The sequence below is a fragment of the Malurus melanocephalus genome, unplaced genomic scaffold, assembly GCF_030028575.1.
Source record: "Malurus melanocephalus ecotype Western Australia unplaced genomic scaffold, MMel_1.1 scaffold_627, whole genome shotgun sequence".
In the NCBI taxonomy this organism is placed as follows: Eukaryota; Metazoa; Chordata; class Aves; order Passeriformes; family Maluridae; genus Malurus; species Malurus melanocephalus.
The window spans coordinates 312,878-334,160 of NW_026623859.1; the positions used below are offsets into that span (position 1 = coordinate 312,878).

Consider the following 21,283-nt stretch of genomic DNA (forward strand, 5'->3'; position numbering starts at 1 on the left):
ATTCACTCCTGACTCACTGGGATCAGCACATCCCTCTTTCCACCTCTGGCTGCTGGATTTGGGAATACCARCCACCACAAAGGCTTGTCTGAACACTGGTCAAGTCTCAAGTCCCAGTGGAATCCACAGTGCAAATCCACTGGGAAAACCAGGCCAACATTTCSTGACTCTGTGCTGACTTTTGCATTTTTTACTGCATTTTACAAGTGGTTTCAGTTTCTTCCACTTTGACTTCAATCAGTATTYTCATGGTTTGGGTTTGTTTTATGAAAATCAGATTAAAATGAACTGTATTAGGGATCCTCCCCAAGAGGTTAATAATTTTTAAAAGGGTTTTATGCTTTCARTGCTGTAAAAGTCACTGAAATACGGAATTCTGAGATATGGAATTTCAGCTGAGGGAGGGCAGGGATGGATGGGAATTGGGAATTGCTGGGTGTAAGGATGGGAAGGGGTTGGGATGGAATTCCMAGARAAGCTGTCCCTGGATCYGTGGCARTGCCCAAGGCCAGGCTGGACAGGGTTGGAGCACCCWGGGATGGTGGGAGKTGTCCCTGCCATGGATGGGGTGGAATGGGATGGGAATGGGATGGGATTTATGTCCCTCCCAACCCAAAACATTCCAGGATTCCATGGAGACACTACCCTGATGCCCATAGAATGATCTCAGTGCAGGATATGGCTCTGGATTGGTGTTTGCCCATTCTGCCCCACTGGTGTGGACACTGCTTCCCACCTTTTTTCCTTTGTGGATATTTAAAACTCCTGATTATGAAACACAAACAGCAGAAAACAAATGCACAATTTTCTGACAACACCCTTGTTTTATCAGCTGCCTTGTGAAGATCCCTTCAAAACTGGCAGAAAAACTCTCTGCCCTATTCTGAGCCCTCCARCTCCCATCCATCTTCTGGGTGTCAGGCACCAAATTTCTGAATTTCCTCCACACCAGGAAAATTGTTTTATTCTCCCCATGCACAAAATGGATGTTTTATTTTCCCCACACTACCTTATCTCAAAACCACGACAATATTTATGTTTTTAAAACCTTCCAGGGACCTGCTGCTGAAAAACAAAGCAGGCAGATTCCAGCTTGCAAGGCTTGTTTGGTTTGAATTATCCTTCCCAAGAAGTTGAAGGACCTTTCTAATGGAAACACGAAGTGAACAACCCTGGCAGGGAGATAAGGAGAGCAAATAAACATTTCACTTTCCTATCTCTCTTGAATGATTCCTTCTGCAAACACTGACAGAGATGATCTCACCCTGTGAGATGATCAAATCAACAGCTCGTTTATTAAACAGGTCTTGCTCCTTATTAACTGAATGAATCCATTCAAACATATTACCTTCAGAAAAAGCTTGGAAAAATAAATCTACACTTCATTTCCTCTTCAAGTTTTACAGTGAGGGAAGAATTAAATGAGATTTTCACTCATTGAAAAGGATTTGTTTCCATTAAAGCACAGAATGACAAAGAGCAGCATTTTCAATAAAATGAGATTTTTTTTCCATGACAGTGCTGCACTAATTCAAATTTAAGAGGTTTTTTTTTCAGTTTCAATATTATTACTACTTTAATCCATTGATCAAACACTTCTCYTTATCATCATAAAGCAATTATGCTTCAATAACTGCTAAGACTTGGTCAGCTGGACTTTCCTACATGAGTGATTTATAGAAACAGTGCCAAGAAATCTTCATGGTCTGCTCCTGAGTGGCACCTGGCCTCAAAAATCACTATGTTTTTACAGCCCCAAAAACATAATCATTTTTACTATTTTTTTACAGCCCTAAAAACGTAATCATTTTTCAGGTGGTGCTGAGATGTTCATACAACCCTCAGATCTTAAAAATGGAAGATAAAATCGTAATTTTAAAATAAATAAATTTAATTTTTTTTTATTTAGACAATATTTATTTTTTCATTTAGACAATAAATTTTAATTTTTTTTGATTTTCATTTTTAATTTTAAATCACAAAGTTACCATTTACCACATGGTTCACCTGATACATTCTCTGTCAGGTCAGAAGAACTCATTGATTTTTTTCTCTAATACTGGTTTTTGCCCTCCCATTTTGGGTCCAAACACTGGGATTAATACAAATCCTCAAGAAAATTCCATTTAAACAATGTCCAATGACAGCAAAATCTCCATCCCCTACCTTGGTCAGCCACTCCAAGCATTTTTTTTCCTGACAATTAAAATTATCTGATGTATCCTGAATTGTCCTCTTGCCTTTCAGATCCTGTTTTTTCCTTCCCTGCTGAATTCCAGAGTAATTCTGCACCTATTTGCAGGAATTCTGCCTAAACTGAGCTCTAACCCATTTCAGTTTTACGACTCCCTCCTGCATTTCACAATGGTTGCAATGTGGTGTATTTCAGAATTAAAAAAAATCCTTCCAATATTTCAGTGCCCATCCAAAAAAAACAGAGAAAATAATTAATAAAGTTCCAAAATGAGCCACACCCAAGCCCTGGGTCGTGTTTTCCCTTATTCCTACTCTTTAATATCTATTTTAGAGGTCAGTGGGGGTCAACAGCACTTTTTTTTAATACAATCCTGAGGCATAAACTGCTGGTTTGATGCTTCATTCCTTCCAGGAGTTCCTGCTCCGTGATTTCCCATTCTGGATATCAAACATTTGAATTAAAACCACATTTTGAATCACTTAATGCAAAAAAACCATAAAATAATACCCCAAATCACCCCAATTAAACACCAAACCTCTGCAAGGTCCTCAAAGCAGCTGCCAGCCAGAGGGTGAGGGCTGCTTTCATCTGTCATTTCCACAGTGTCCTCAATCAATCCCAAAAGCTTCACTGTCAGCTCGTGGATGTCTGAAATGTTGCTAAATATCACATCAATGTCCTGCAAACACAAAATGTGGCTCAGTTCAGGCTGGAATATTAATTAGGAGAATGGAAATATTGGAGTGGGGTTTGTGTGAACCGAGGGTAAATGGAGAAAGGCCAATAAAAATCAAGGAAAAGTTAAAATTCTGTGGTTCTTCCCAGCCCTCCCTGAGCATTCAGAGCTGCCCAATTTCCACACCATCCTTCCCAGGAGCTGCTGGGATCACAGGACAGGCTGGGATCTGGAATTCTGTCCCCACATCTGCACAATTCCATCAGCTCCTGAGGAATTTCCACACCCAGCTGGAATGGGAATGGCCCCWGCTGCCTCTTTTTAACCTTAAAATTCCAGTTTAGGTTCTGCTGGCCTGTCCCCTTCTCTTAATTCCTAATTCACCAATCCCTCTTAATTGCTSCTCTTCACAGAGCTGTGCTTCCTTTTTAGACTCCAGCATTCTGAGAACAAAATTTGCCACAGAGACAATTTCCATCAAATATTTCCATCATTTATCAGAGATTCCCTTCACAGTTAGAGAATCCACAGCCTAAAGCTGTTTTAATTGGAATTTCTACAGATAAGGAGYAGCTTTTGAATGTCAGTTCAAGCATTCACTGCACATGCAGGGAGGTAACTTTAATTTTTGTGTTAAGCAAAAATGAAACTTTTAAGTGACCAAAATAATCCAGCTACTGCTGRTGTCTGACAGGGAATTATGTCCATTAAACTCCACTCCCAGGCTATTAATGGCAATTCCCCCACTGGATTTCACACCCAGACAACACTCATTACTCAGTGACAGACAATAAATCAAATTTGATTTTACCTCCAACATAGTTCATGCAAAATTGATAAGTTCTGGCTGCTAATGGAGCAATTAGTGCTGCTCATCAATAAAGGACTCACGTGAGGTGTGAAGAGCCTCCTGTTGGACAGAAAAGCTTCCCGAAATACTTTGATGATCAGGTTGAGCTCYCTCAGGTACTGCCTTTCTTCTGCAATCTCATTTCTCACCAGGTCGTAGTAGTTGAGCTCCCCAGAGGAAGAGGGTTCATCCTCACACAGAGAAACCAAGCCAATCTCATCCTGATCAAACATATCCATCAAAACCTGGCAAAGAAACGGAGACAATCACACCCAGGCAGATTTTCACACTTGGCTCCAGCTCAGCTATTTCAATGTGTTCAGAGAAATCCTTGGAGTTTTTAAGACAATYCTTTCTGTGATCACTTTCACAAGGGAGGAATATTTCAATTTTGGCAGCAGGAGGCTGCATCAGTTGCCAAAGCCATTTTCCCCCTTGGAAGTGAGCACGACCTAGAAAACAAGTTACAATTCAGAATGGACTTGGAAAACAAGGAATCTTGCATAAGTCTTGGACAAAACCTCCTGCTGAAGATAAAACCCAACAAAAATGTTGCTCATTTTAATGGGCATGAAAACTAAAGGTCTTTTTTGTGTAATGAAGGAGAGCTGCCATGACAAAGTGACATCAGGAGGGTGTGACAGCACAGAAATAAAGGACAGCACCATTTGCTGTCCTTAYACTGCTTCTGAGGGCTCCTGCTGTTCCAAAACTTATCCAGGCTTAACTTAAAGGTAAATTTTTCTGTGACAGGTCTGGCMTGAACAAGGAGAGAAGCTTTGCCTTTGAATTTACATTTTTGCTGTGACAGATTTGGCACAAACAGGGAGAGAAGCTTTAACTTTGAGTAAAACCAGGCTCTCCTGATCCTCTTTTGAAAACACCTTCCAAATCAAATCAAATTTCAAAAATCACCTCTAAATGCTGTTTTAATGCCAACTCCTTACCTTATCAGCACACATTGAGACTTTAATGTCCTGCTGGGAGATCTCAAAGTGTCGGATATTGAAAACATARTTTCCAGCCAGCTTTAAAATGTCAGCTGAGATGTATTCCAAGACAGCCACGATATACAGAGAGACATGGTAATCCACCTTATAGCCCAGGACCTCCTGCAAAGTGAAAACAAGAAAAAACAAATGGTATTTATTCCAGAAATTCATCTAGAATGACAATAAACACATTGAATTTTTGACTGAAATGGATCTTGTCTGTGGTGGTAATTTACAGTAATGGAACACACAGGGCTGAGGACATAAATGGGAATTGGAATATGTGCCTGGAAGGAGATGTTTGTAAATAATTGTGTTATTTTGCAGTATTTTAAAAGATGAAAAGCTACAGAACTTGAAATAATCCCTCTTCTAAAAATGCCAGTCCTAAAAATAGAGTTCTTTTAAGGAAAAGACTTCACTGGAATTACTCCTGTATTTAAATTCCCATCTCTAGGTGTGCTTGTTGCAGGAGTCTGGACTGCTGAGAACAGGGCAAGCTCCACTGTCACAGAATCATGGAATAATTTGGGTGGGAAGTGACCTTAAAGATCATCTCTTCCACCCTGTGCCAAGCCAASTGAGCACACTGTATCCTTAAACTATATAAAATAATTAAAGTTTAATAATGAAAGCCTGAACAGAAAAAACCCAGGATGAATGTAGGACTTTAACCTTGGGAACATGCTCCATGTTCTGGAGATCTTGTACCACGGAGCTTTTTACCTGTCAATAAATACAGGTGAGTTTGTGCATTTGAATAATGGACAAATTCAAATTCAAGCTTGTTCTCATTCTGTGTTGGTGCATTCTGTAAAAATCACATTCTGGGCTTGTTTTCATACTTTCAAATCAGATTTTGCCAAAGGACACCATGGTGTTTAGGAAGATCTTATTCAATGCTGTTTTCTCTCTTAACATCCCCTCTCATTAACCCTCAGGACCTGAGATGTCCTGAAAAAGTTCTTTTATTTCTCCTTATGCTCCAATAAAGATTTTCCAGCAGCTGGAAACACCTTTGCAGATCCTGTTTTTTAAACCCAAGGCACTGGTGACATTCAGCAGTGGCTGAAAAGACACTGACACACATCTTGGAACAGGATCTACTTGTTCCCTCTTCTATTTTAGCCTCTGCAGCATTTTGAAACAAAGAAAGGCATCATCAAAGCAGCACTGCTGAGGTAGGGAAGATATCYGAGTTTTATTTATATTAAAAGCTAACTAATCATTTTTCAAAGTAGGACAATATATTAACACACTGATGTTAATRTATATATTTATGAGGATTTTWTATATATATATWTTTTCCTATATATAGGATTTTTCCTACATATATTTAGGATTTTTTAATGTTGYCTTGAATGTGACAAATGTAAGGATTTACTTTTATTACACCTACAATAAATTCAGTTTTAGGGTGACTCTGCTCCCTCCAATAAGAGAAAATTAACTTTCATTTCACACTAATTAACACACTGAGGGTGAGAGGTACCTTYAGCAAAGGATGGATTTTGTCCACAGGGAGCAGGAGGGGGTTCCTTCTTTTCCGTTTCTCGATGGCCGACTGAGCATCAGCGATGGCCCATTTGTCTATGGGGTGAGGAAACGTCTTCTGAACCCGYTCCTGCCCAAACACAGAGAGCTCTGAGACCAACCCCAGCCACCAGGGAGCTTTGTTTTTTTAAATAAAACCCAGCACAGCAAATTGCTTCCCCTCCAGTACTGATAATTATCCTYCTCCTCGGTGTTTGCAACACGTTTTCCTAATTGTTCTCTCCTTACCCAACTCAGCTTTTCTCTTCTCAGCAATCCCAAACTTGTCCCTTCCCCAAGCAACAAGAATGCCTTCAAATCTCCTGAAAATCCTCCTTTATAATCTTTACAAGAAAGATCCAGCCTCCACTTCTAGTGGAAGGTGTTCCTGCCCATGGCAGGGGGTTGGAAATGAATGATCTTTAAGATCCCTCCCAATCAAAATTATTTTGGGATTCTGTGAGATCAGGAACCCAAAACAGAAACACCACCCAAAAGTATTAAACATTTTACAGACGACAAAAAAAAATCCAAGTTGATATTGTTCCTGTTAGAGAAAAGAGTGTAATTTGCCCTACATCAGATCAAATTTATGTCAGGAATGAAAATCTGAAGGATGAGCTGAAAAAAAAAGTGGAATATTTGTATCCTTTTGATTAAAAGATTTTTGCACATCTTCCAAAATCTAAAAGGAAGCTCAAGGTCTTCATAAAGACAAATATTTTTCATGCCCAACTTTCTGATCAGCTGTCAGATTAACACAGGGTGACCTTTCCTCTTGGGGAGTGCTGGGCTGGACCCCCAAATCAGCCTTCCCTGGGATCCTGCTGGGAAATCCTCCCAAAAATGGAGGAAACGTGGAAATCAGCCATCCTTAACTGGGAATAATGAAATTCCAGAATGGTTTGGGATGGAGGAAGCTCAAAGTCAGTTCCAGTTCCACTGTCCCAGGCTGCTCCAAGCCCCAATTTGGACATTTCCAGGGATMCAGGGGCAGCCACAGCAAATCTGGGAATTCTGTGCCAGRSCCTCCCCACYTTCCCAGCCAGGAATTCCCAATTCCCAAYATCCAACCCAAACCTCACAAATMACACAGGCCTTCCATGCTCCAACACTGCTTCCCACTGTTTTCTTAGAACAATTTGAAGGGCTGTTTCTATTTCTAAAACATTTCTAATTTCAGATTTTCAGACCTCGATCCTGTGAATACTTAGCACATTTTGCACAAACAGTTCCATGAGCTCCAGGCTGTTATGTAAATCTCTGCATGACAAAACTTCATCTCTCATCTTCTCCCCTAACAGCAAAAACCAGCTGAGAGGCAGATCCCAAATCCTTTATCCCTGGATCTCAGATGGCTGCTGGCAGCAAAACCACCCCAACAACCCAAACATAAAACTGAATTCTAYTTTTYMWGCTCTGGAAGAGTCTGAATGTGCTSAMMTACAGAGCAGCATTTTGGGGAAGAACTATTTAGATTCTGTAGTTTAAATTAAATCATTATTATATTGCCAAGATCAGCAATATTTTATTATTCCCAGTAATAAAATGCCAGGAAAATAAAATATCCAGGATGTGGCATTTGYTGTGATAATCACAACTCCATCTATCTCAGGGCTGCCTGGATCGGGGGCTCAAGGGTTTGATCAGCTGGGAACCCCACAAAGAACATGGAATTTCTCAATCCAAAGTTCAAATCCTGACTCAAATCCCCTTCTCCAATCCCAAGAGCTATTAAGGAACTATTAAATTTTGCTTTTATTTAGTGATATTACAATCTTTATGCATCAGTATTAAACAATGTTAATAATTAATGTTGAGCAAGGGTATCTAATAAGAATTTAAAAACTTTTGAGCAATTATTTTGCCAATACATATTATATATCTATACATATCTATATATTTACCTATATGTTATAATTTACCTATAATTTTCTTCCATTTCCATGACACACATAATTTATATTATATTTTATATATTTAACATGATATAGTTATTTCATAAAATCATAATACAAATAGAAACAATTATATAAATATAAATATAAATAGAATGTATTAATATGTTAGTAATATAGAATTATATAAATATAATACATAAATGTTGTCTATATTTTATAATTTTATATATTATATTTATATATTATATTTATATTTATTATATATTATGACATTAATATAATTATTATGTAGGATAATTTGGGCACACATAAAGTTCATATTTTTATATATATAAATAAATTATTTCTATATAAAATATATTGTGTGTGTGTATATATATATATATATATATATATATATATATAAATATAAATATATATATATAAAAATAAATAAAATTTAAAACCCCCATAAATTAGAAATATATATATATTTTTAATGTATCTGTTAATTTCCACAACACACATACACAATACCACACCAAGACTTCATCCTGGATCAGGCTGAACATCCCAGACCTACAGATTGATRCAAAATTTTAATTCTGCAAAGCTCTATGGGGTCACAGCCACATGGAAGGACTTTCTCCCTGCAGASTCCATTAAACCCTCATTTTGGAATGATGACACAAAAGCTGACAGCTGCAATAATACAAGAGCCTCAGTGAGTCCAATAAAGTCCCAGCAACATCCAACTCTATTCCCTCAGCTGCACAATCCAGGCCTGACAACAGGAAATCTTTCATTGCAATGTTTCATTCCTTTTCTTGCATATCGATGTCAAAAAAATAGGAAAAACTTAAATCCAACGTTTAAGCAGCAGAAAATAATTGGAAGCGTTTTGCATTTATAAACATATTGCTGAAAGGAAAAATTCCCACYATTTCTATTCTGAAGTGCTGGCTAAGAAAATAAGTTTCTAAATAAAGTTTTTTATAAAATTTAAATAGAATCAGAGGATTTGGGTTGGAAGGGACCTTAAGGATCATTCATGCCATGGTTAAGGACAACTTCCACTATCCCAGGTTGCTCCATCCCCACTTCTAGGAGTGGAAAAGCCACAAAATCACGTTAAAAACCTCTGACTTCCAACCTGCACTGCTCCAATTATCCCAATTAATTTCAGCAATTCCAGAAGCAAACCTGGAATGTTTTGCAGCCTCCATTCCTACCTCCACATCCTGCACGGTCCGGGGYTGGGCGATGCAGAGTTTGTTCAGCAGCTGCAGGATCAGCTCCTCAATGTAATAGAGACAATCTTCCTTTGCCGAGAGATTGGGGTGAACCTGCTGCTGCACCTGGCCAAAGGAATTGGAAAAATTAGGAATTTTTAATGGAAAGTAGTGCAAAAAGGGATAAATCCTAGAAAAAGCAGGGTAAGTTTGGAGTGCAGTGCTGCAAATTCACGCACTTCGAAGAATTCAGATTTTTTAATGGAAAACTGCAAAAAGGGACAAATCCCAGCACAAGTGGGGTAAATCTGGATTGCAGTGTTGCAAATTTACACACTTTGAAGAATTCAAAAAATTAGGATTGTTTAATGGAAAGCTGTGCAAAAAGGGACAAATCCCAGAAAAAGCAGGGTAACTCTGGATTGCAGTGCTGCTTCAAAGAATTAGGATTTATTTTTATGGAAAGCAGTGCAATAAGAACAAATTCCAGCAAAAGCGGGATAATTTTGGATTGCAATGCTGAAAATTCACACACTTAGAAGAACTCAAAGAATTAGGATTTTTTTAATGTAAAGCAGTGCAAAAAGGAACAAATCCCAGCAAAAACAGGGTAACTCTGGACTGCAGTGCTGCTTCAAAGAATTAGGATTTTTTTTTTTTAATGGAAAGCAGTGCAGTCGGAACAAATCCCAGCAAAAGCAGAGTAACTCCGGATTATAGCGCTGCAAATTCACACACTTCAAAGAATTCAAAGAATTAGGATTTTTTAATGGAAAGCAGTGCAAAAAGGACAAATCCCAGAAAAAGCAGGATAATTCTAGACTGCACTGCTGCAAATTCACACACTTTGAAGAATTCAGATTTTTTTATGGAAAGCAGTGCAAAAAGGAACAAATCCCAGCAAAAACAGGGTAACTCTGGACTGCAGTGCTGCAAATTCACACACTTCAAAGAATTCATAGAATTAGGATTTTTTAATGGAAAGCTGTGCAAAAAGGGACAAATCCTAACAAAAGTAGGGTAACTCTGGACTGCAGTGCTACAAAATCATACACTTCCAGTCATTTCCCACAAGTTTTCCTATGGATTTAAGGTGGTAATTTCTATTCCTGCCAAGCTGGCACCTGTGTGGAATTACGAACTCCGTGTTTTGCCATTATGGTAGGAAGGAGTGTSGAGCCAAGGCAGATTTGTGGCAGCACTGAAACAATCCCTGTGGGTAACTCGGATTCTTTTTTTTTTTTTAATGGAAAGCAGTGCAGTAAGAACAAATCCCAGCAAAAGCAGGGTAACTCTGGATTGTAGTGCTGCAAAGTCACAAACCTCAAAGAATTGAAAGAATAAGGATTTGTTTTTAATGGAAAGCAGTGCAAAAAAGAACAAATCCCAACAAAAGTGGGGTAAATCTGGATTGCAGTGCCGCAAATTCACGCACTTCGAAGAATTCAGATTTTTTAATGGAAAACTGTGCAAAAAGGGACAAATCCTAGAAAAAGCAGGGTAACTCTGGATTGCAGTGCTGCTTCAAAGAATTAGGATTTATTTTTTATGGAAAGCTGTGCGAAAAGGACAAATCCCAGCAAAAGTAGGGTAACTGTGGGTTGCAATGCTGCAAATTCACACACTTGAAACAATTAGGATTTTTTTAAGGAAAGCAGTGCAAAAAGGAACAAATCCCAGCAAAAGCAGAGTAACTCTGGATTGCAGTGCTGCAAATTCACACATTTCCAGTCATTTCCCACAAGTTTTCCTATGGATTTAAGGTGGTAATTCCTATTCCTGCCAAGCTGGCACCTGTGTGGAATTACAAACTCCGTGTTTTGCCATTATGGTAGGAAGGAGTGTCRAGCCAAGGCAGATTTGTGGCWGCACTGAAACAATCCCTGTGGGTAATTTGGAGTTACTCATGCCCTGAGTGAATAATTGCAGTGACGTTACCRACCCTAATGAGTGACTGATGGAATCAGCACCTGTAGGAACAGCTCACCCCATCTAAATGAGCAGCACAGACTCACCACAGGAAAAGCAAGGAAAAGCTGAATTCCATCTCTCTCCAAAGCAAGGCATAATTCCTTTAATTTCTCTTTATGGARATTAATCCCAGTTTTGATTTCTAACCCATAACTAGACCAGACAATCCAAAACAGGCAATCCCCACACATAAAGGGCCACAATTAGCTCATCCTGGGTCAGCAGGGTTATTTCCTGCTAAAAATCCCTCCAATCAAACCACCCCACCTTAAAAAGAAAAAAAAAAAAAAAGCAAAAACTTAAAAAAAAAAAAAAAAAAAAAAAAAAGCACTCGGGAGTTATTCTCCATACTCAGTTTTCCCTGGCAGCCTCTCAATCAGGAAAGTGCTCACTAGATCTCAAACTATAGCCAAAAGATTTGTAGGGAATACAATCCAGGGAAATTCCCTCCTCTCCCCAAACAAATTCCATGTAAATCACCTCAAAAAATTCATCTGACATACTCACATTGGCATTCATAGGATAAATGGGGCGGCAGGTTCTGGGAYAAGACAGAAACATCTTTGGATTAAATTCTGATCCTCTGAAAGAGGGGCACAGCTCCTTCCAAAACCCATGGAGGAGTTCCCAAAAATTGGAGGGCTTCCTCCAAATTAAGGAGAATCCCAGAATGATTTGAGTTGGAAGGGACCTTAAAGTTCACCCCATTTCACCCAGGGACACCTTCCACTGTCCCAGGGTGCTCCAAGCCCCAATGTCCAGGACATTGCCAGGAATCCACAGCAAATCTGGGCACCCTGTGCCAGCCCCTCCAAACCCTCCCAGCCAGGAATTCCCAATTCCCAATATCCCACCTAAACCCTTCCCAATATCCCATCTAACCCTGCCCTGTGTGAGTTTGAATCCAGCTGTCCAGTTTTATTAGGAAATTTTTTTATAGCCCTGTAATTAATTTTGCTTTCTGTGCCTCAAACATTGAATTTCTGCTTTACACAACTGATTCCCAGYTGAGAGGGACACAAGATCCARACAGAAAGAAAGAATCCTCRAGAAAAYYAAACCMAYTYCWTGAAAACTCTTACTTAAGACAGCAKRTTTGCAACAATAGCCAGGGCATTTGGTGTTCTTCCTGAACGTGAGGGTTTAATTCACAAAACAATGGGAAAGCAGGAAGTGGTGAGTTAAGGTCCTGCCACGTGTCTGATTTCAGAAAGCACCAGCAGCAGGACTCAGCAAGAAAATCAAATGCAATTCTGTGTCCCTGCAATGAACCCTTAATGATGCTCCAGAGAATGGACAAGAACAGCAACAGAGAGAAGAGGAGGAAGATTCCGAGAAGATGGGAACTCCCATTCTCTGGATCAGATGCTGCCGCTCTCCTCCCTCCAGTGCCTTGTTTCAGACAGACATCCCTGCACCAAAAAATGAWTTCATTTGTACCTGACTCCAGCTCCCAGCTCTAAACAGCTCATGCCATGCTCTCCTAAACTCTCCTGGGAGCACGTGGATATCCAGCAAGGCGGAGGAGCAGTGGAGGAGCACAGAGCCCTCCTCCAACAGTGACAGTGAATCTCAGCTTTGTCTTAGGAATACAGATGATGGAATTTTGGGATGGCCTGGCTTGGAAGGGACCTTAAATCCCATCCCATTCCACTCCTGCTGTGGGCAGAGACACCTTCCACTGTCCCAGGGTGCTCAAAACCCTGTCCAACGATGCCTTGGGCACTGCCAGGGATCCAGGGGCAGCCACAGCAAATCTGGGCACCCTGTGCCAGGGCCTCCCCATCATCACATCCAACAATTCCCAATTCTCAATATCCCATCCATCCCTGCCCTGTGGCAGTGGGAAGCCATTCCCTGTGTCCTGTCCCTCCATCCCTTGTCCCCAGTCCCTCCCCAGCTCTCCTGGAGCCCTTTTAGGCCCTGGAAGGGGCTTTAAGGTCTCCCTGGAACCTCCTCTTCCAGAACAACCCCAACACTCCCAGCCTTTCCTCACAACTGTTCCATCCCCCAAATCATCCCCATGGCCCTCCCTAAGTCCTGGAGTGAATTTYCCTTCAAAAGGAGCAAAACAGACAACAAATCCCAACATCTCTTGGTTGAGACAACTCTCCCCAGAGGATTTAGAAAATCAGCTGCCACCTGAAATGATGCTGCCTGCAGCACCCTGAAAGTGCTCCTGCATTCCCCAGCTTTCAGAGAAGTTATTTTGACATAAATGCTGAGGAAAAAAAAAACCAATTTGGTATCAAGACACTGTTTTTCAGAGCAAAACAAAAGTACTGTAATAAAAGCTGTGCAGCAGCTGATCAAATCAGCTGCCACCAGATCAAGGAGAGAACACTTATTCTTTACAGCACTCCCTAAATCCCAACTGAGAGGACTGGAAAAGCACTGGGAGATGGATAAAGCACTGAATGTAAGGAAAAAAGGAGGGGGAATCACTGGGAATGTTTCCTCTGGTTCAGACTGAAATATCTGAGCACAATAATATCAACTGGCATGGAATAAATAGGATTAATCTGCTAATTTTTTACGMGTCAAAATACCCTTTAAAAACCCACAAGGTGCTACACTGACCAGCCAGAGCTCTGCTGCAAGAACCTGAGCAGAAGAGATCACAGAAATCAGATTTTTTTACCTATTTTAGCTCTGAAATAGCAGAGTGTCTAAACTCATTAAAGAGAGATTAGATTAGCAGGACTAATTTTTAGTGTCATTCACACAGGATAAATCTGAGCTGTTCCAAGGAACAGAAATTAAATAACAGGTACAAGACTTTCTGGAAGACACAATTTGATTTTACACTGAAATTCCTAAATTGCTCCTTCTCTTGCTCCTCAATTTTTCTCTTCTCTTCCATCCCCCCCAGAATGTGTGGATTTGCTGAAAATCCTCAAAAACTTCTCCTCCAAATTCCTTCTCAGTGAGGTATGATWAATGTTCAGGAAAGATGAGGATGGAAACTTTTCATGGAGATAAATGCTATTAAAACCAGAAACAAACTGATGTTATTTGTTTTTTTAACTAACATAATGGCAGGGTTAATTCTGAAGCACAGGAATTCTGGATCTCAGATTTGGGGAAATCCAGAAATCCAGAGTGTAAAAGCAGTGATCAAAGGGTTCCATTTGAAATTATAAAAAGCTGAAGGGAAAAAAATAAAGAGTCAAAACTGCCAGGAAWTCCTTTTTAGCCTGTACTGAGAAAAACCTATATTTTTACACAATTGATGTACTTTGATAGTGAAAACTCATCCACAAAGATTTAAATATTCGAAGAGAAATCCCCAATAAAAATRCGCTGTCAACTTTTAAAAAATAACCACACTGATTCCTAATTTTATTTTCAGTACAGCAATTTCTGGCTGGTCTGTTTTTCTTAAATCTGACTAAAACATGCTGAGGGAGAAAGAACAGCATGAAGCTGTCTCTTAAATAAAAAAGAATTTTTATCTACATATAACATTTTGGTTTTTTAATTGCAAAAAACTTGAAGCATGGTTAGCAAAATAAAATTAKCCCTCAACTGACTGTACAGGGGTATTAAAAAATCATCTTACACCACCACTTTAGAGGAACTGTAATTTTTTTTTTTCATCTTTAGCTATTTAACTAATCCTCTCCTACAGTATTTTTGAGTTGAGAGGAGGGTGAATTAAAGCAGGAATGATGGGTGCTACAGACAGGATCTGATTCTGAAACAGCATCAAAGACTTTCCTAAAATTGCCTGGGAAGGCTTGGTGCCCACAGAAAAAACACATTAATAATGACACAAATTCACCCAAATTCTTCTTTCTCCAGTTAATTGCTGTTTCCTTTTATACAGAGTTGAAGAGAAACTAAAATGTGGGTGTGTTTACATGTACACAAATTACAGATACAATTTAATGTGAAAAACTGATGGAAAATTAAGTGTTTGGATTTTATCCATCCACGTGAAATGCTTGGTTTAAATGGAGATAAAGCCTGAGGGAGCCCAGCACAGTCTCTGCCCTCTGATAAGGGAGGGAAACACCAGGGCAGCATGGAGGTGGCTGTGCCCTCATCTGAATTAATGATGAATTAATGATGAATTAATGAATTAATGGCAGCTCCCAGCTCTCCCAAAATTCTTCCACGTGGAGCTGAGAGCTGCTCTGAGCTCTGAATTCAGCACTCTCTGTCCCTTTTTCACATCCCACCCTTCCCAAGGAGAACGGCTCAGTGACTGAATGATTCAAACCTGGAACTTGAATCCCAGGATGGTTTGGGTCAAAAAGGAGCCTGAATTCCATCCAGTGCCACCCCTGGCATGGCAGGGACACTTCCCACCATCCCAGGATGCTCCAAACCATGTCCAACCTGGCTTTGGGCACTGCCAGGGATCCAGGGGCAGCCATAGCTTCTCTGGGAATTCCATTCCAGGGTCTCACAACCCTCCCAACCAGAATCCCTATAATCTGGAGACAGTGAAGATCCTCAGAGTAATTTCTCCATAAACTTGGTCATTGAGATGACACAAAAAAATCAGGGAGAAAAGAGGCCCTGGATACAGGAAGGGCCCGTTTTGCACATGAGTAACCCTCCGGAAGCAGCGATGTGAAAGRCTGGCACCAGGGAATCAGTGAGGTAATTAGAAAAGCAAATAGCAGACTGCACAGCTCCTCGGGAAGAGATTAGATAAGGYCTGCTCTGCTCCCAGAGAGGGGAAACACCAGCCAGAGCAGGAGGAGGTGCACACAGACACTGCGGGAGGTGAGGTGGGATGAGAAGATGGGAAAAGCACACACTGGGATTGGGATGGGAGCCCAGTCCTGGAGGGAAAGGCACCACAGTGAGGTGAATCACAGTGGTTTGGAATTCCTGTGGCTGCTCCCCAAGCCAAGGCAAACACTGATTCCCCATTTTCCACTTGAACAACACACGGAGGAAGTGTTCCTTCTGCTGGAGTTGCCAAAGGAGATCACAGCGTTCCTATGAACACCTGGGATCTAAAATCCACCTTCCTCTCACAACAGCAGCTGGGAAAACTCTCCAACCACAGATTCGTGTGTCACTAACTTTGTAAAAAAGAAAAAAAGCATGAAAAGAATAGGATTTAAGTAAAAGGATCAGCCCCCTTTGGTTCCAGGCTGATGCATTCACAGAATCCCACACTGGTTTGGGCTGGAAGGGATCTTAAAACCCATCACATTCCAAGCCCAGGGACACCTTCCACTAGCTCAGGTCCCTCAAATTCCTGTTTGTAGCAACTGCAAGCCTGCAAAGGTCCAGGATTCTGAGCTCAAATAAATGCATTTGTGARAAGCTAAATGGCCTAAGAGATTTTAAACCTAAATGTGACTATTATTTGGAAACTTCTTAATGAGCAACTYTCCTGTTGGAATTATGATGCATTAAAAAATAATGGATGCTAATGAAACAAGAATGCTTTAAATAATAATCCATTCTAATGAGATGAAATAACAATACATGAAATATTACATGATATAATATAATATGATGATACATGAAATATAATGTATGAATTGATACATGAAATAACTCTAACCCAAGGGGAGCTGATCCTGCCATGGAAAACATGCATGAAATAAAAGTTGTGACACTCGTGCACCTACTGACCTTAACCCCACACTCCTTAATCTCACACATCATACAGAGCAACTCCTGCATGTTTTAAAATCCAGAAGCACTAAACTAATGTAAACTTCAAAAAAATCCTCAGAATGGTCTTTTCTATCTGTCTACGCAACATTTGCTAAGAATAAACCCTTTAGTCATGCTCTAGAAATYTGATGAGTGGTCCAGAGCAATGGTGGAATTGTTTTAGAAAATGCAAATAGTGCCCAGTGCCAGGATTATCCCGACATGTGGGGATTAACTGTTTGACAGTTTGTGGATCACAGAGAAAACCCAAAATGAGAATCCCTGGGAGATGCTYGGGAACTTGGTTCAGAAAAATCAAAGAGCAAAGCATGTGAACACATGGCTCTTGTTCACATAAATACATTTTGAATTTGCCAGGAMTTCCTTCCCAATATCCCATCCATCCCTGCCCTCTGGCAGTTTGAAGCCATTCCCTGTGCCCTGTCCCTCCAGGCACCTGGAAAACAGAAGCTAAGGACACACAAGAATATTTTAGGGTCAATAAATCTGTATCCACAAACCAAACAACACATTCCTCACTATTTTCACAAATACACACTATTTCCATGGAGTCACCTGTTCCATTTTAAAAACCTGTTCTAAGTAATTGGAATAGAAGTTTATTCCAGGTAACAATGGAAGGGATTTGGTCTGAATGMATTTTTCAACTACAACTCCCACAAAACTTTCATGTGATGACAACCAGGATATTAAAACTGGGACCTCCAGTGGAGTGGAGGGAGTGACACACTCAGCTGCTGCTTCTGAAACTCACACAGGACTGGAATGAATCCCAGTCTCAACCTGCAAAATAATTCATCTGGAAGCAGCAAGGACGAGCTTTGGTTCTGGGCTTGTCCTAGAAAAGGTGTCCCAAACCCCAAATGCAAAAGTGGTACCAAAACCAAAATGCAAAGGTGATCCCAAAACCAAAATGCAAAGGTGGTACCAAAACCAAAATGCAAAGGTGATCCCAAACCCAAAATGCAGCTTTAGAAAAGAGTTTCACAATTCAACACCTTTCCCTACAAAGGCCATAGAGCCAGAATAGAAACAAACCAAGCAAAACAAATCCAAACACGTGGAGAAAAGGAAAATGGGAGAAATCCCACTCCCAAGAAGGAAAACCCCAAACACCAGCACTTCTGCCACTGCCAGTGTCACATCCCACAGATCCAAACCCACCCAGCACTGGGAATCCTCTGTGATTCCTGCAGGAACAGCTGCCTGAGTGCTCCCAAAGAGAAATTGTGAATCCTAAATAATTAAAAATCAGCTCCCAGGTTAACAGCCTGTATCAGGCTCAGCCCCTGGATCTGTCTGAGGMGATTTACCTGCTCCAAACAGCTGCTCAAGTCACTAAACCTCAGCAACCACATWAAAACATTGTTTTCTTCTGATTCATTTACTTTGAAAGGACTTTTAGATTGAATTATCCTCACTCCCTACTTAGATTTCCAGCAGAGCAGCAGGASAAATTGAAATGTTTCAGAGCAAGGATGTTCTTGTTCATCTCCCAGCTGGAAGAGAGACAATACATGAAACTGCTTTTAATTTTCCAATTTACAAGATTCCTGAGTGCCAAGACTAAGGATGTGGGCATATAAATATATAAAATCTGGCCAAAATTTGATATCTTGCCATTTAGCTTCAGGATTTTCCTAAAAAGACTCCCATTGCAARGTAAAATTCAGCACTCTCCACTAATCTGAAAGAGTATGACCCTTAAATCCATATAAAATTTTGTTCAAAACAGATTCTCATCATYTTTTCACATATTAAAGTAAGAACTGATGTATTCTACCATTTTTAAGTGCCCACTGCATAGAATTAAAGTAAAGCAAGAGTTTAAAAGTGATTTTTTTCATAAAAATAAGTGACCTTAAACTTGTTGAGTCCAYAATGAAGAGACTGAAGCTCTTCAAAGCATGTTCTGGACCTAAATTCTGGACTTTATTCCAAGCAATAAGGAAATATTCTTTTTTTTTTTTAGTGAACTGCACAGGCTCCTTATCCAGCTCCACATCTTTGTGTATTCTAGAATTAAACATTTTTCACACCTTTGCATGCATGAAGAAAATTAAAACTTTTCATCTTTTTCTGCTACCAGCTTCTCTCCTTCAAGGAATGCTCATTAAAAGTTTGCAGGAATGGGAAATAATGGCCAGAACATTAAAAACACAGCTTAAAAGTTAAAAAAAACCTCCTCTATTCCAGGTGTTTAACTAAAAAAATACTAAACTTTCTTTAAAGTTTTTGTCATAAATCAACTTGCTTGGGGAGATCACATCTCAGCTGGCCAACGAGTGGATTTTTAAACCTCTTCAGGACAAAATCACAAATTATTTGAAAGCAGWGGTGATGATGTTTAATAAATTGGGAAATTTATTGGGAAATAAACTGGGCTTTCACACTTTGGATTCAGTGCCACATTCTTCACCTCTCCTACAAATAACACAACAATTATTTTGGAAAATCTCATTCTGGTTTAAACATCYCCAGTGCTTGTTTTAAAGACTGTTTTTTAAAGAATGAATTAAATCTGTCTCCCTACCGGCCTGACTGCCAGAACTGCCAATGATCCAATTTTGGGTTGACTCACGGATACTGTGTGTTCACACAAGAAATGCACATTACTGCCCGATTGCTTCATGCTCCAGGGTGGGTCCTGCAGACAATTAAGGAATTTTCCCAGGGACAAAAAACCTGGCTATAAGCAAATGCACATTTTTTACAAGCACTCACTGGCATCACAAYTCTATTTCCTTTGGTTTAGAAAGTTGAAATTCCTGTTCTTTTCACCAAAACCAAATGCACAAATGGAAAGAATTGGTAAGAGCAGTGTGAATCCACCAATTTTTGTAGCATTTATATTTTAGGATGATGAAAACACTTTGAAATTTTAAGGAAATATTTTTTTGCAGCTGTACCTCACGTTTGCACAGACACTGGTTGGTGTCAGGGGGCTGCTTTAGGTCAGATTCCAGAGATGAGGAGAACAACCTGGCATTTTCTAAGACACTGGAAAGCAGCTGCTACAAGGAGGAGATTTAAGAGAAAAGAGTAGAAAATCCAGGATTCTTCATACAGGCAATTAGTGGTTTCTACACCAGCCACAAGACTACTTAGCTGCCTTGAGCAGTGACACAGGGACCCAAAACAAATGCAAATCTTTTATTCTATTAAAAAGAAACAACAAAGAATCATTATTCTGCAGCATCACTATACCTGCCCTTGGAAAAAAGACACAAACCACTCACCATTGTCTAAAATAYTTGTATCCCAGTCCAGATCAGCAGGAAATTCAGTCAGAACCACRGAATAAAATGACACAGAACAGGACATTGCTCCCTCCAGCCTCAACTCAACCCAATCCCTCCACTACTGGGGGTGTCCTACCTAAGAGGGGATGTCCTGTGATCTTCCCTGCTTTGCAAAAACATCCTAAAAATACAGATCGATCTCCTGTGTGGTTTCCCACATGGTTTCTGTCCTTTGTGSAGCGGGCAGATGTGTCACAGGGTGGCTTTTCCCTGCACCACAGGTGGCTGCTGTCACAGGTGTCACCTGAGCACCAGGAACACCTCGGGTGGATGCTCAGTGAGGGAATCCGGCTCGGGAAAAAGCCTGGAAAAGCTGTCAGGAGGAACACCGTGGGGAGGGGATGAAGGAGGGGATGAGGAAGGGGATGAAGGAGGGGATGAAGGAGGGGATGAAGGAGGGGATGAAGGATGCCATTCCAGTGCACATCGGCAATCAGGGTGCCCAGAGAAGATGAGCTGCCCATCCCTGGAAGTGTCCAAAGCCAGGCTGGACAGCAACCCGGGATAGCGGAGGTGTCCCTGCCATGACAGGGGTGGCACCGGATGAGTTTGAACGCCCCTTCCAACCCAAACCATTCCGGAATTCTCCGATTATCAACGCCCTCCAAAACAAGAGCCCCGATTAAGGCGTAGAGCGAACTTCAGCGAGCGCAGGTGACGGAGGAGCAGCGCCCGCCTCACCCGCAGCATCCCCACACGCAGCGGCACCGGGGGGCCCTGAGGGGCTCCGGGGCTCTTCCCGGCGCTGCCCGCAGACAGGGCGGGGGCCCGGGCTCCACCTGCCCGGAGCCGCGAACCGCGGGGCAGGGACCGAGCAGGTGCCGCCGCTTCCTCCATTCCCTCCCTCCCCCCGGGACTGACCTTGCGCAGGGCGGGCACGAAGAGGCCGCGCCATTTCGGGCCGTTCTCCTCKCCCAGGAACTCGTAAGGCTGCGGCGGCGGCTGCATGGCGGCCGCTCCGCATCGGGGCCGGGCCGCCGCGGTGTGGCTGCTCACCCTCC

General features: G+C 41.0%; 1 protein-coding gene across 1 annotated transcript in view; it reads right to left on the reverse strand.

Annotated features, from left to right (window-relative positions):
- The window catches only part of SOS2 (SOS Ras/Rho guanine nucleotide exchange factor 2), a 44,484-nt gene extending 23,207 nt beyond the window's left edge, over positions 1 to 21,277 (reverse strand). The window contains exons 1-6 of the mRNA XM_057383369.1: positions 21,144 to 21,277; positions 9,361 to 9,486; positions 6,208 to 6,339; positions 4,671 to 4,835; positions 3,765 to 3,968; positions 2,733 to 2,876 (exon numbers count right to left, since the gene is read on the reverse strand). Of these exons, the coding sequence (XP_057239352.1) occupies positions 2,733 to 2,876; positions 3,765 to 3,968; positions 4,671 to 4,835; positions 6,208 to 6,339; positions 9,361 to 9,486; positions 21,144 to 21,230 (858 nt within the window). The 5' untranslated portion in view covers positions 21,231 to 21,277. The remainder of the gene's footprint in view (positions 1 to 2,732; positions 2,877 to 3,764; positions 3,969 to 4,670; positions 4,836 to 6,207; positions 6,340 to 9,360; positions 9,487 to 21,143) is intronic.
- Positions 21,278 to 21,283: the final 6 nt, after the last annotated feature.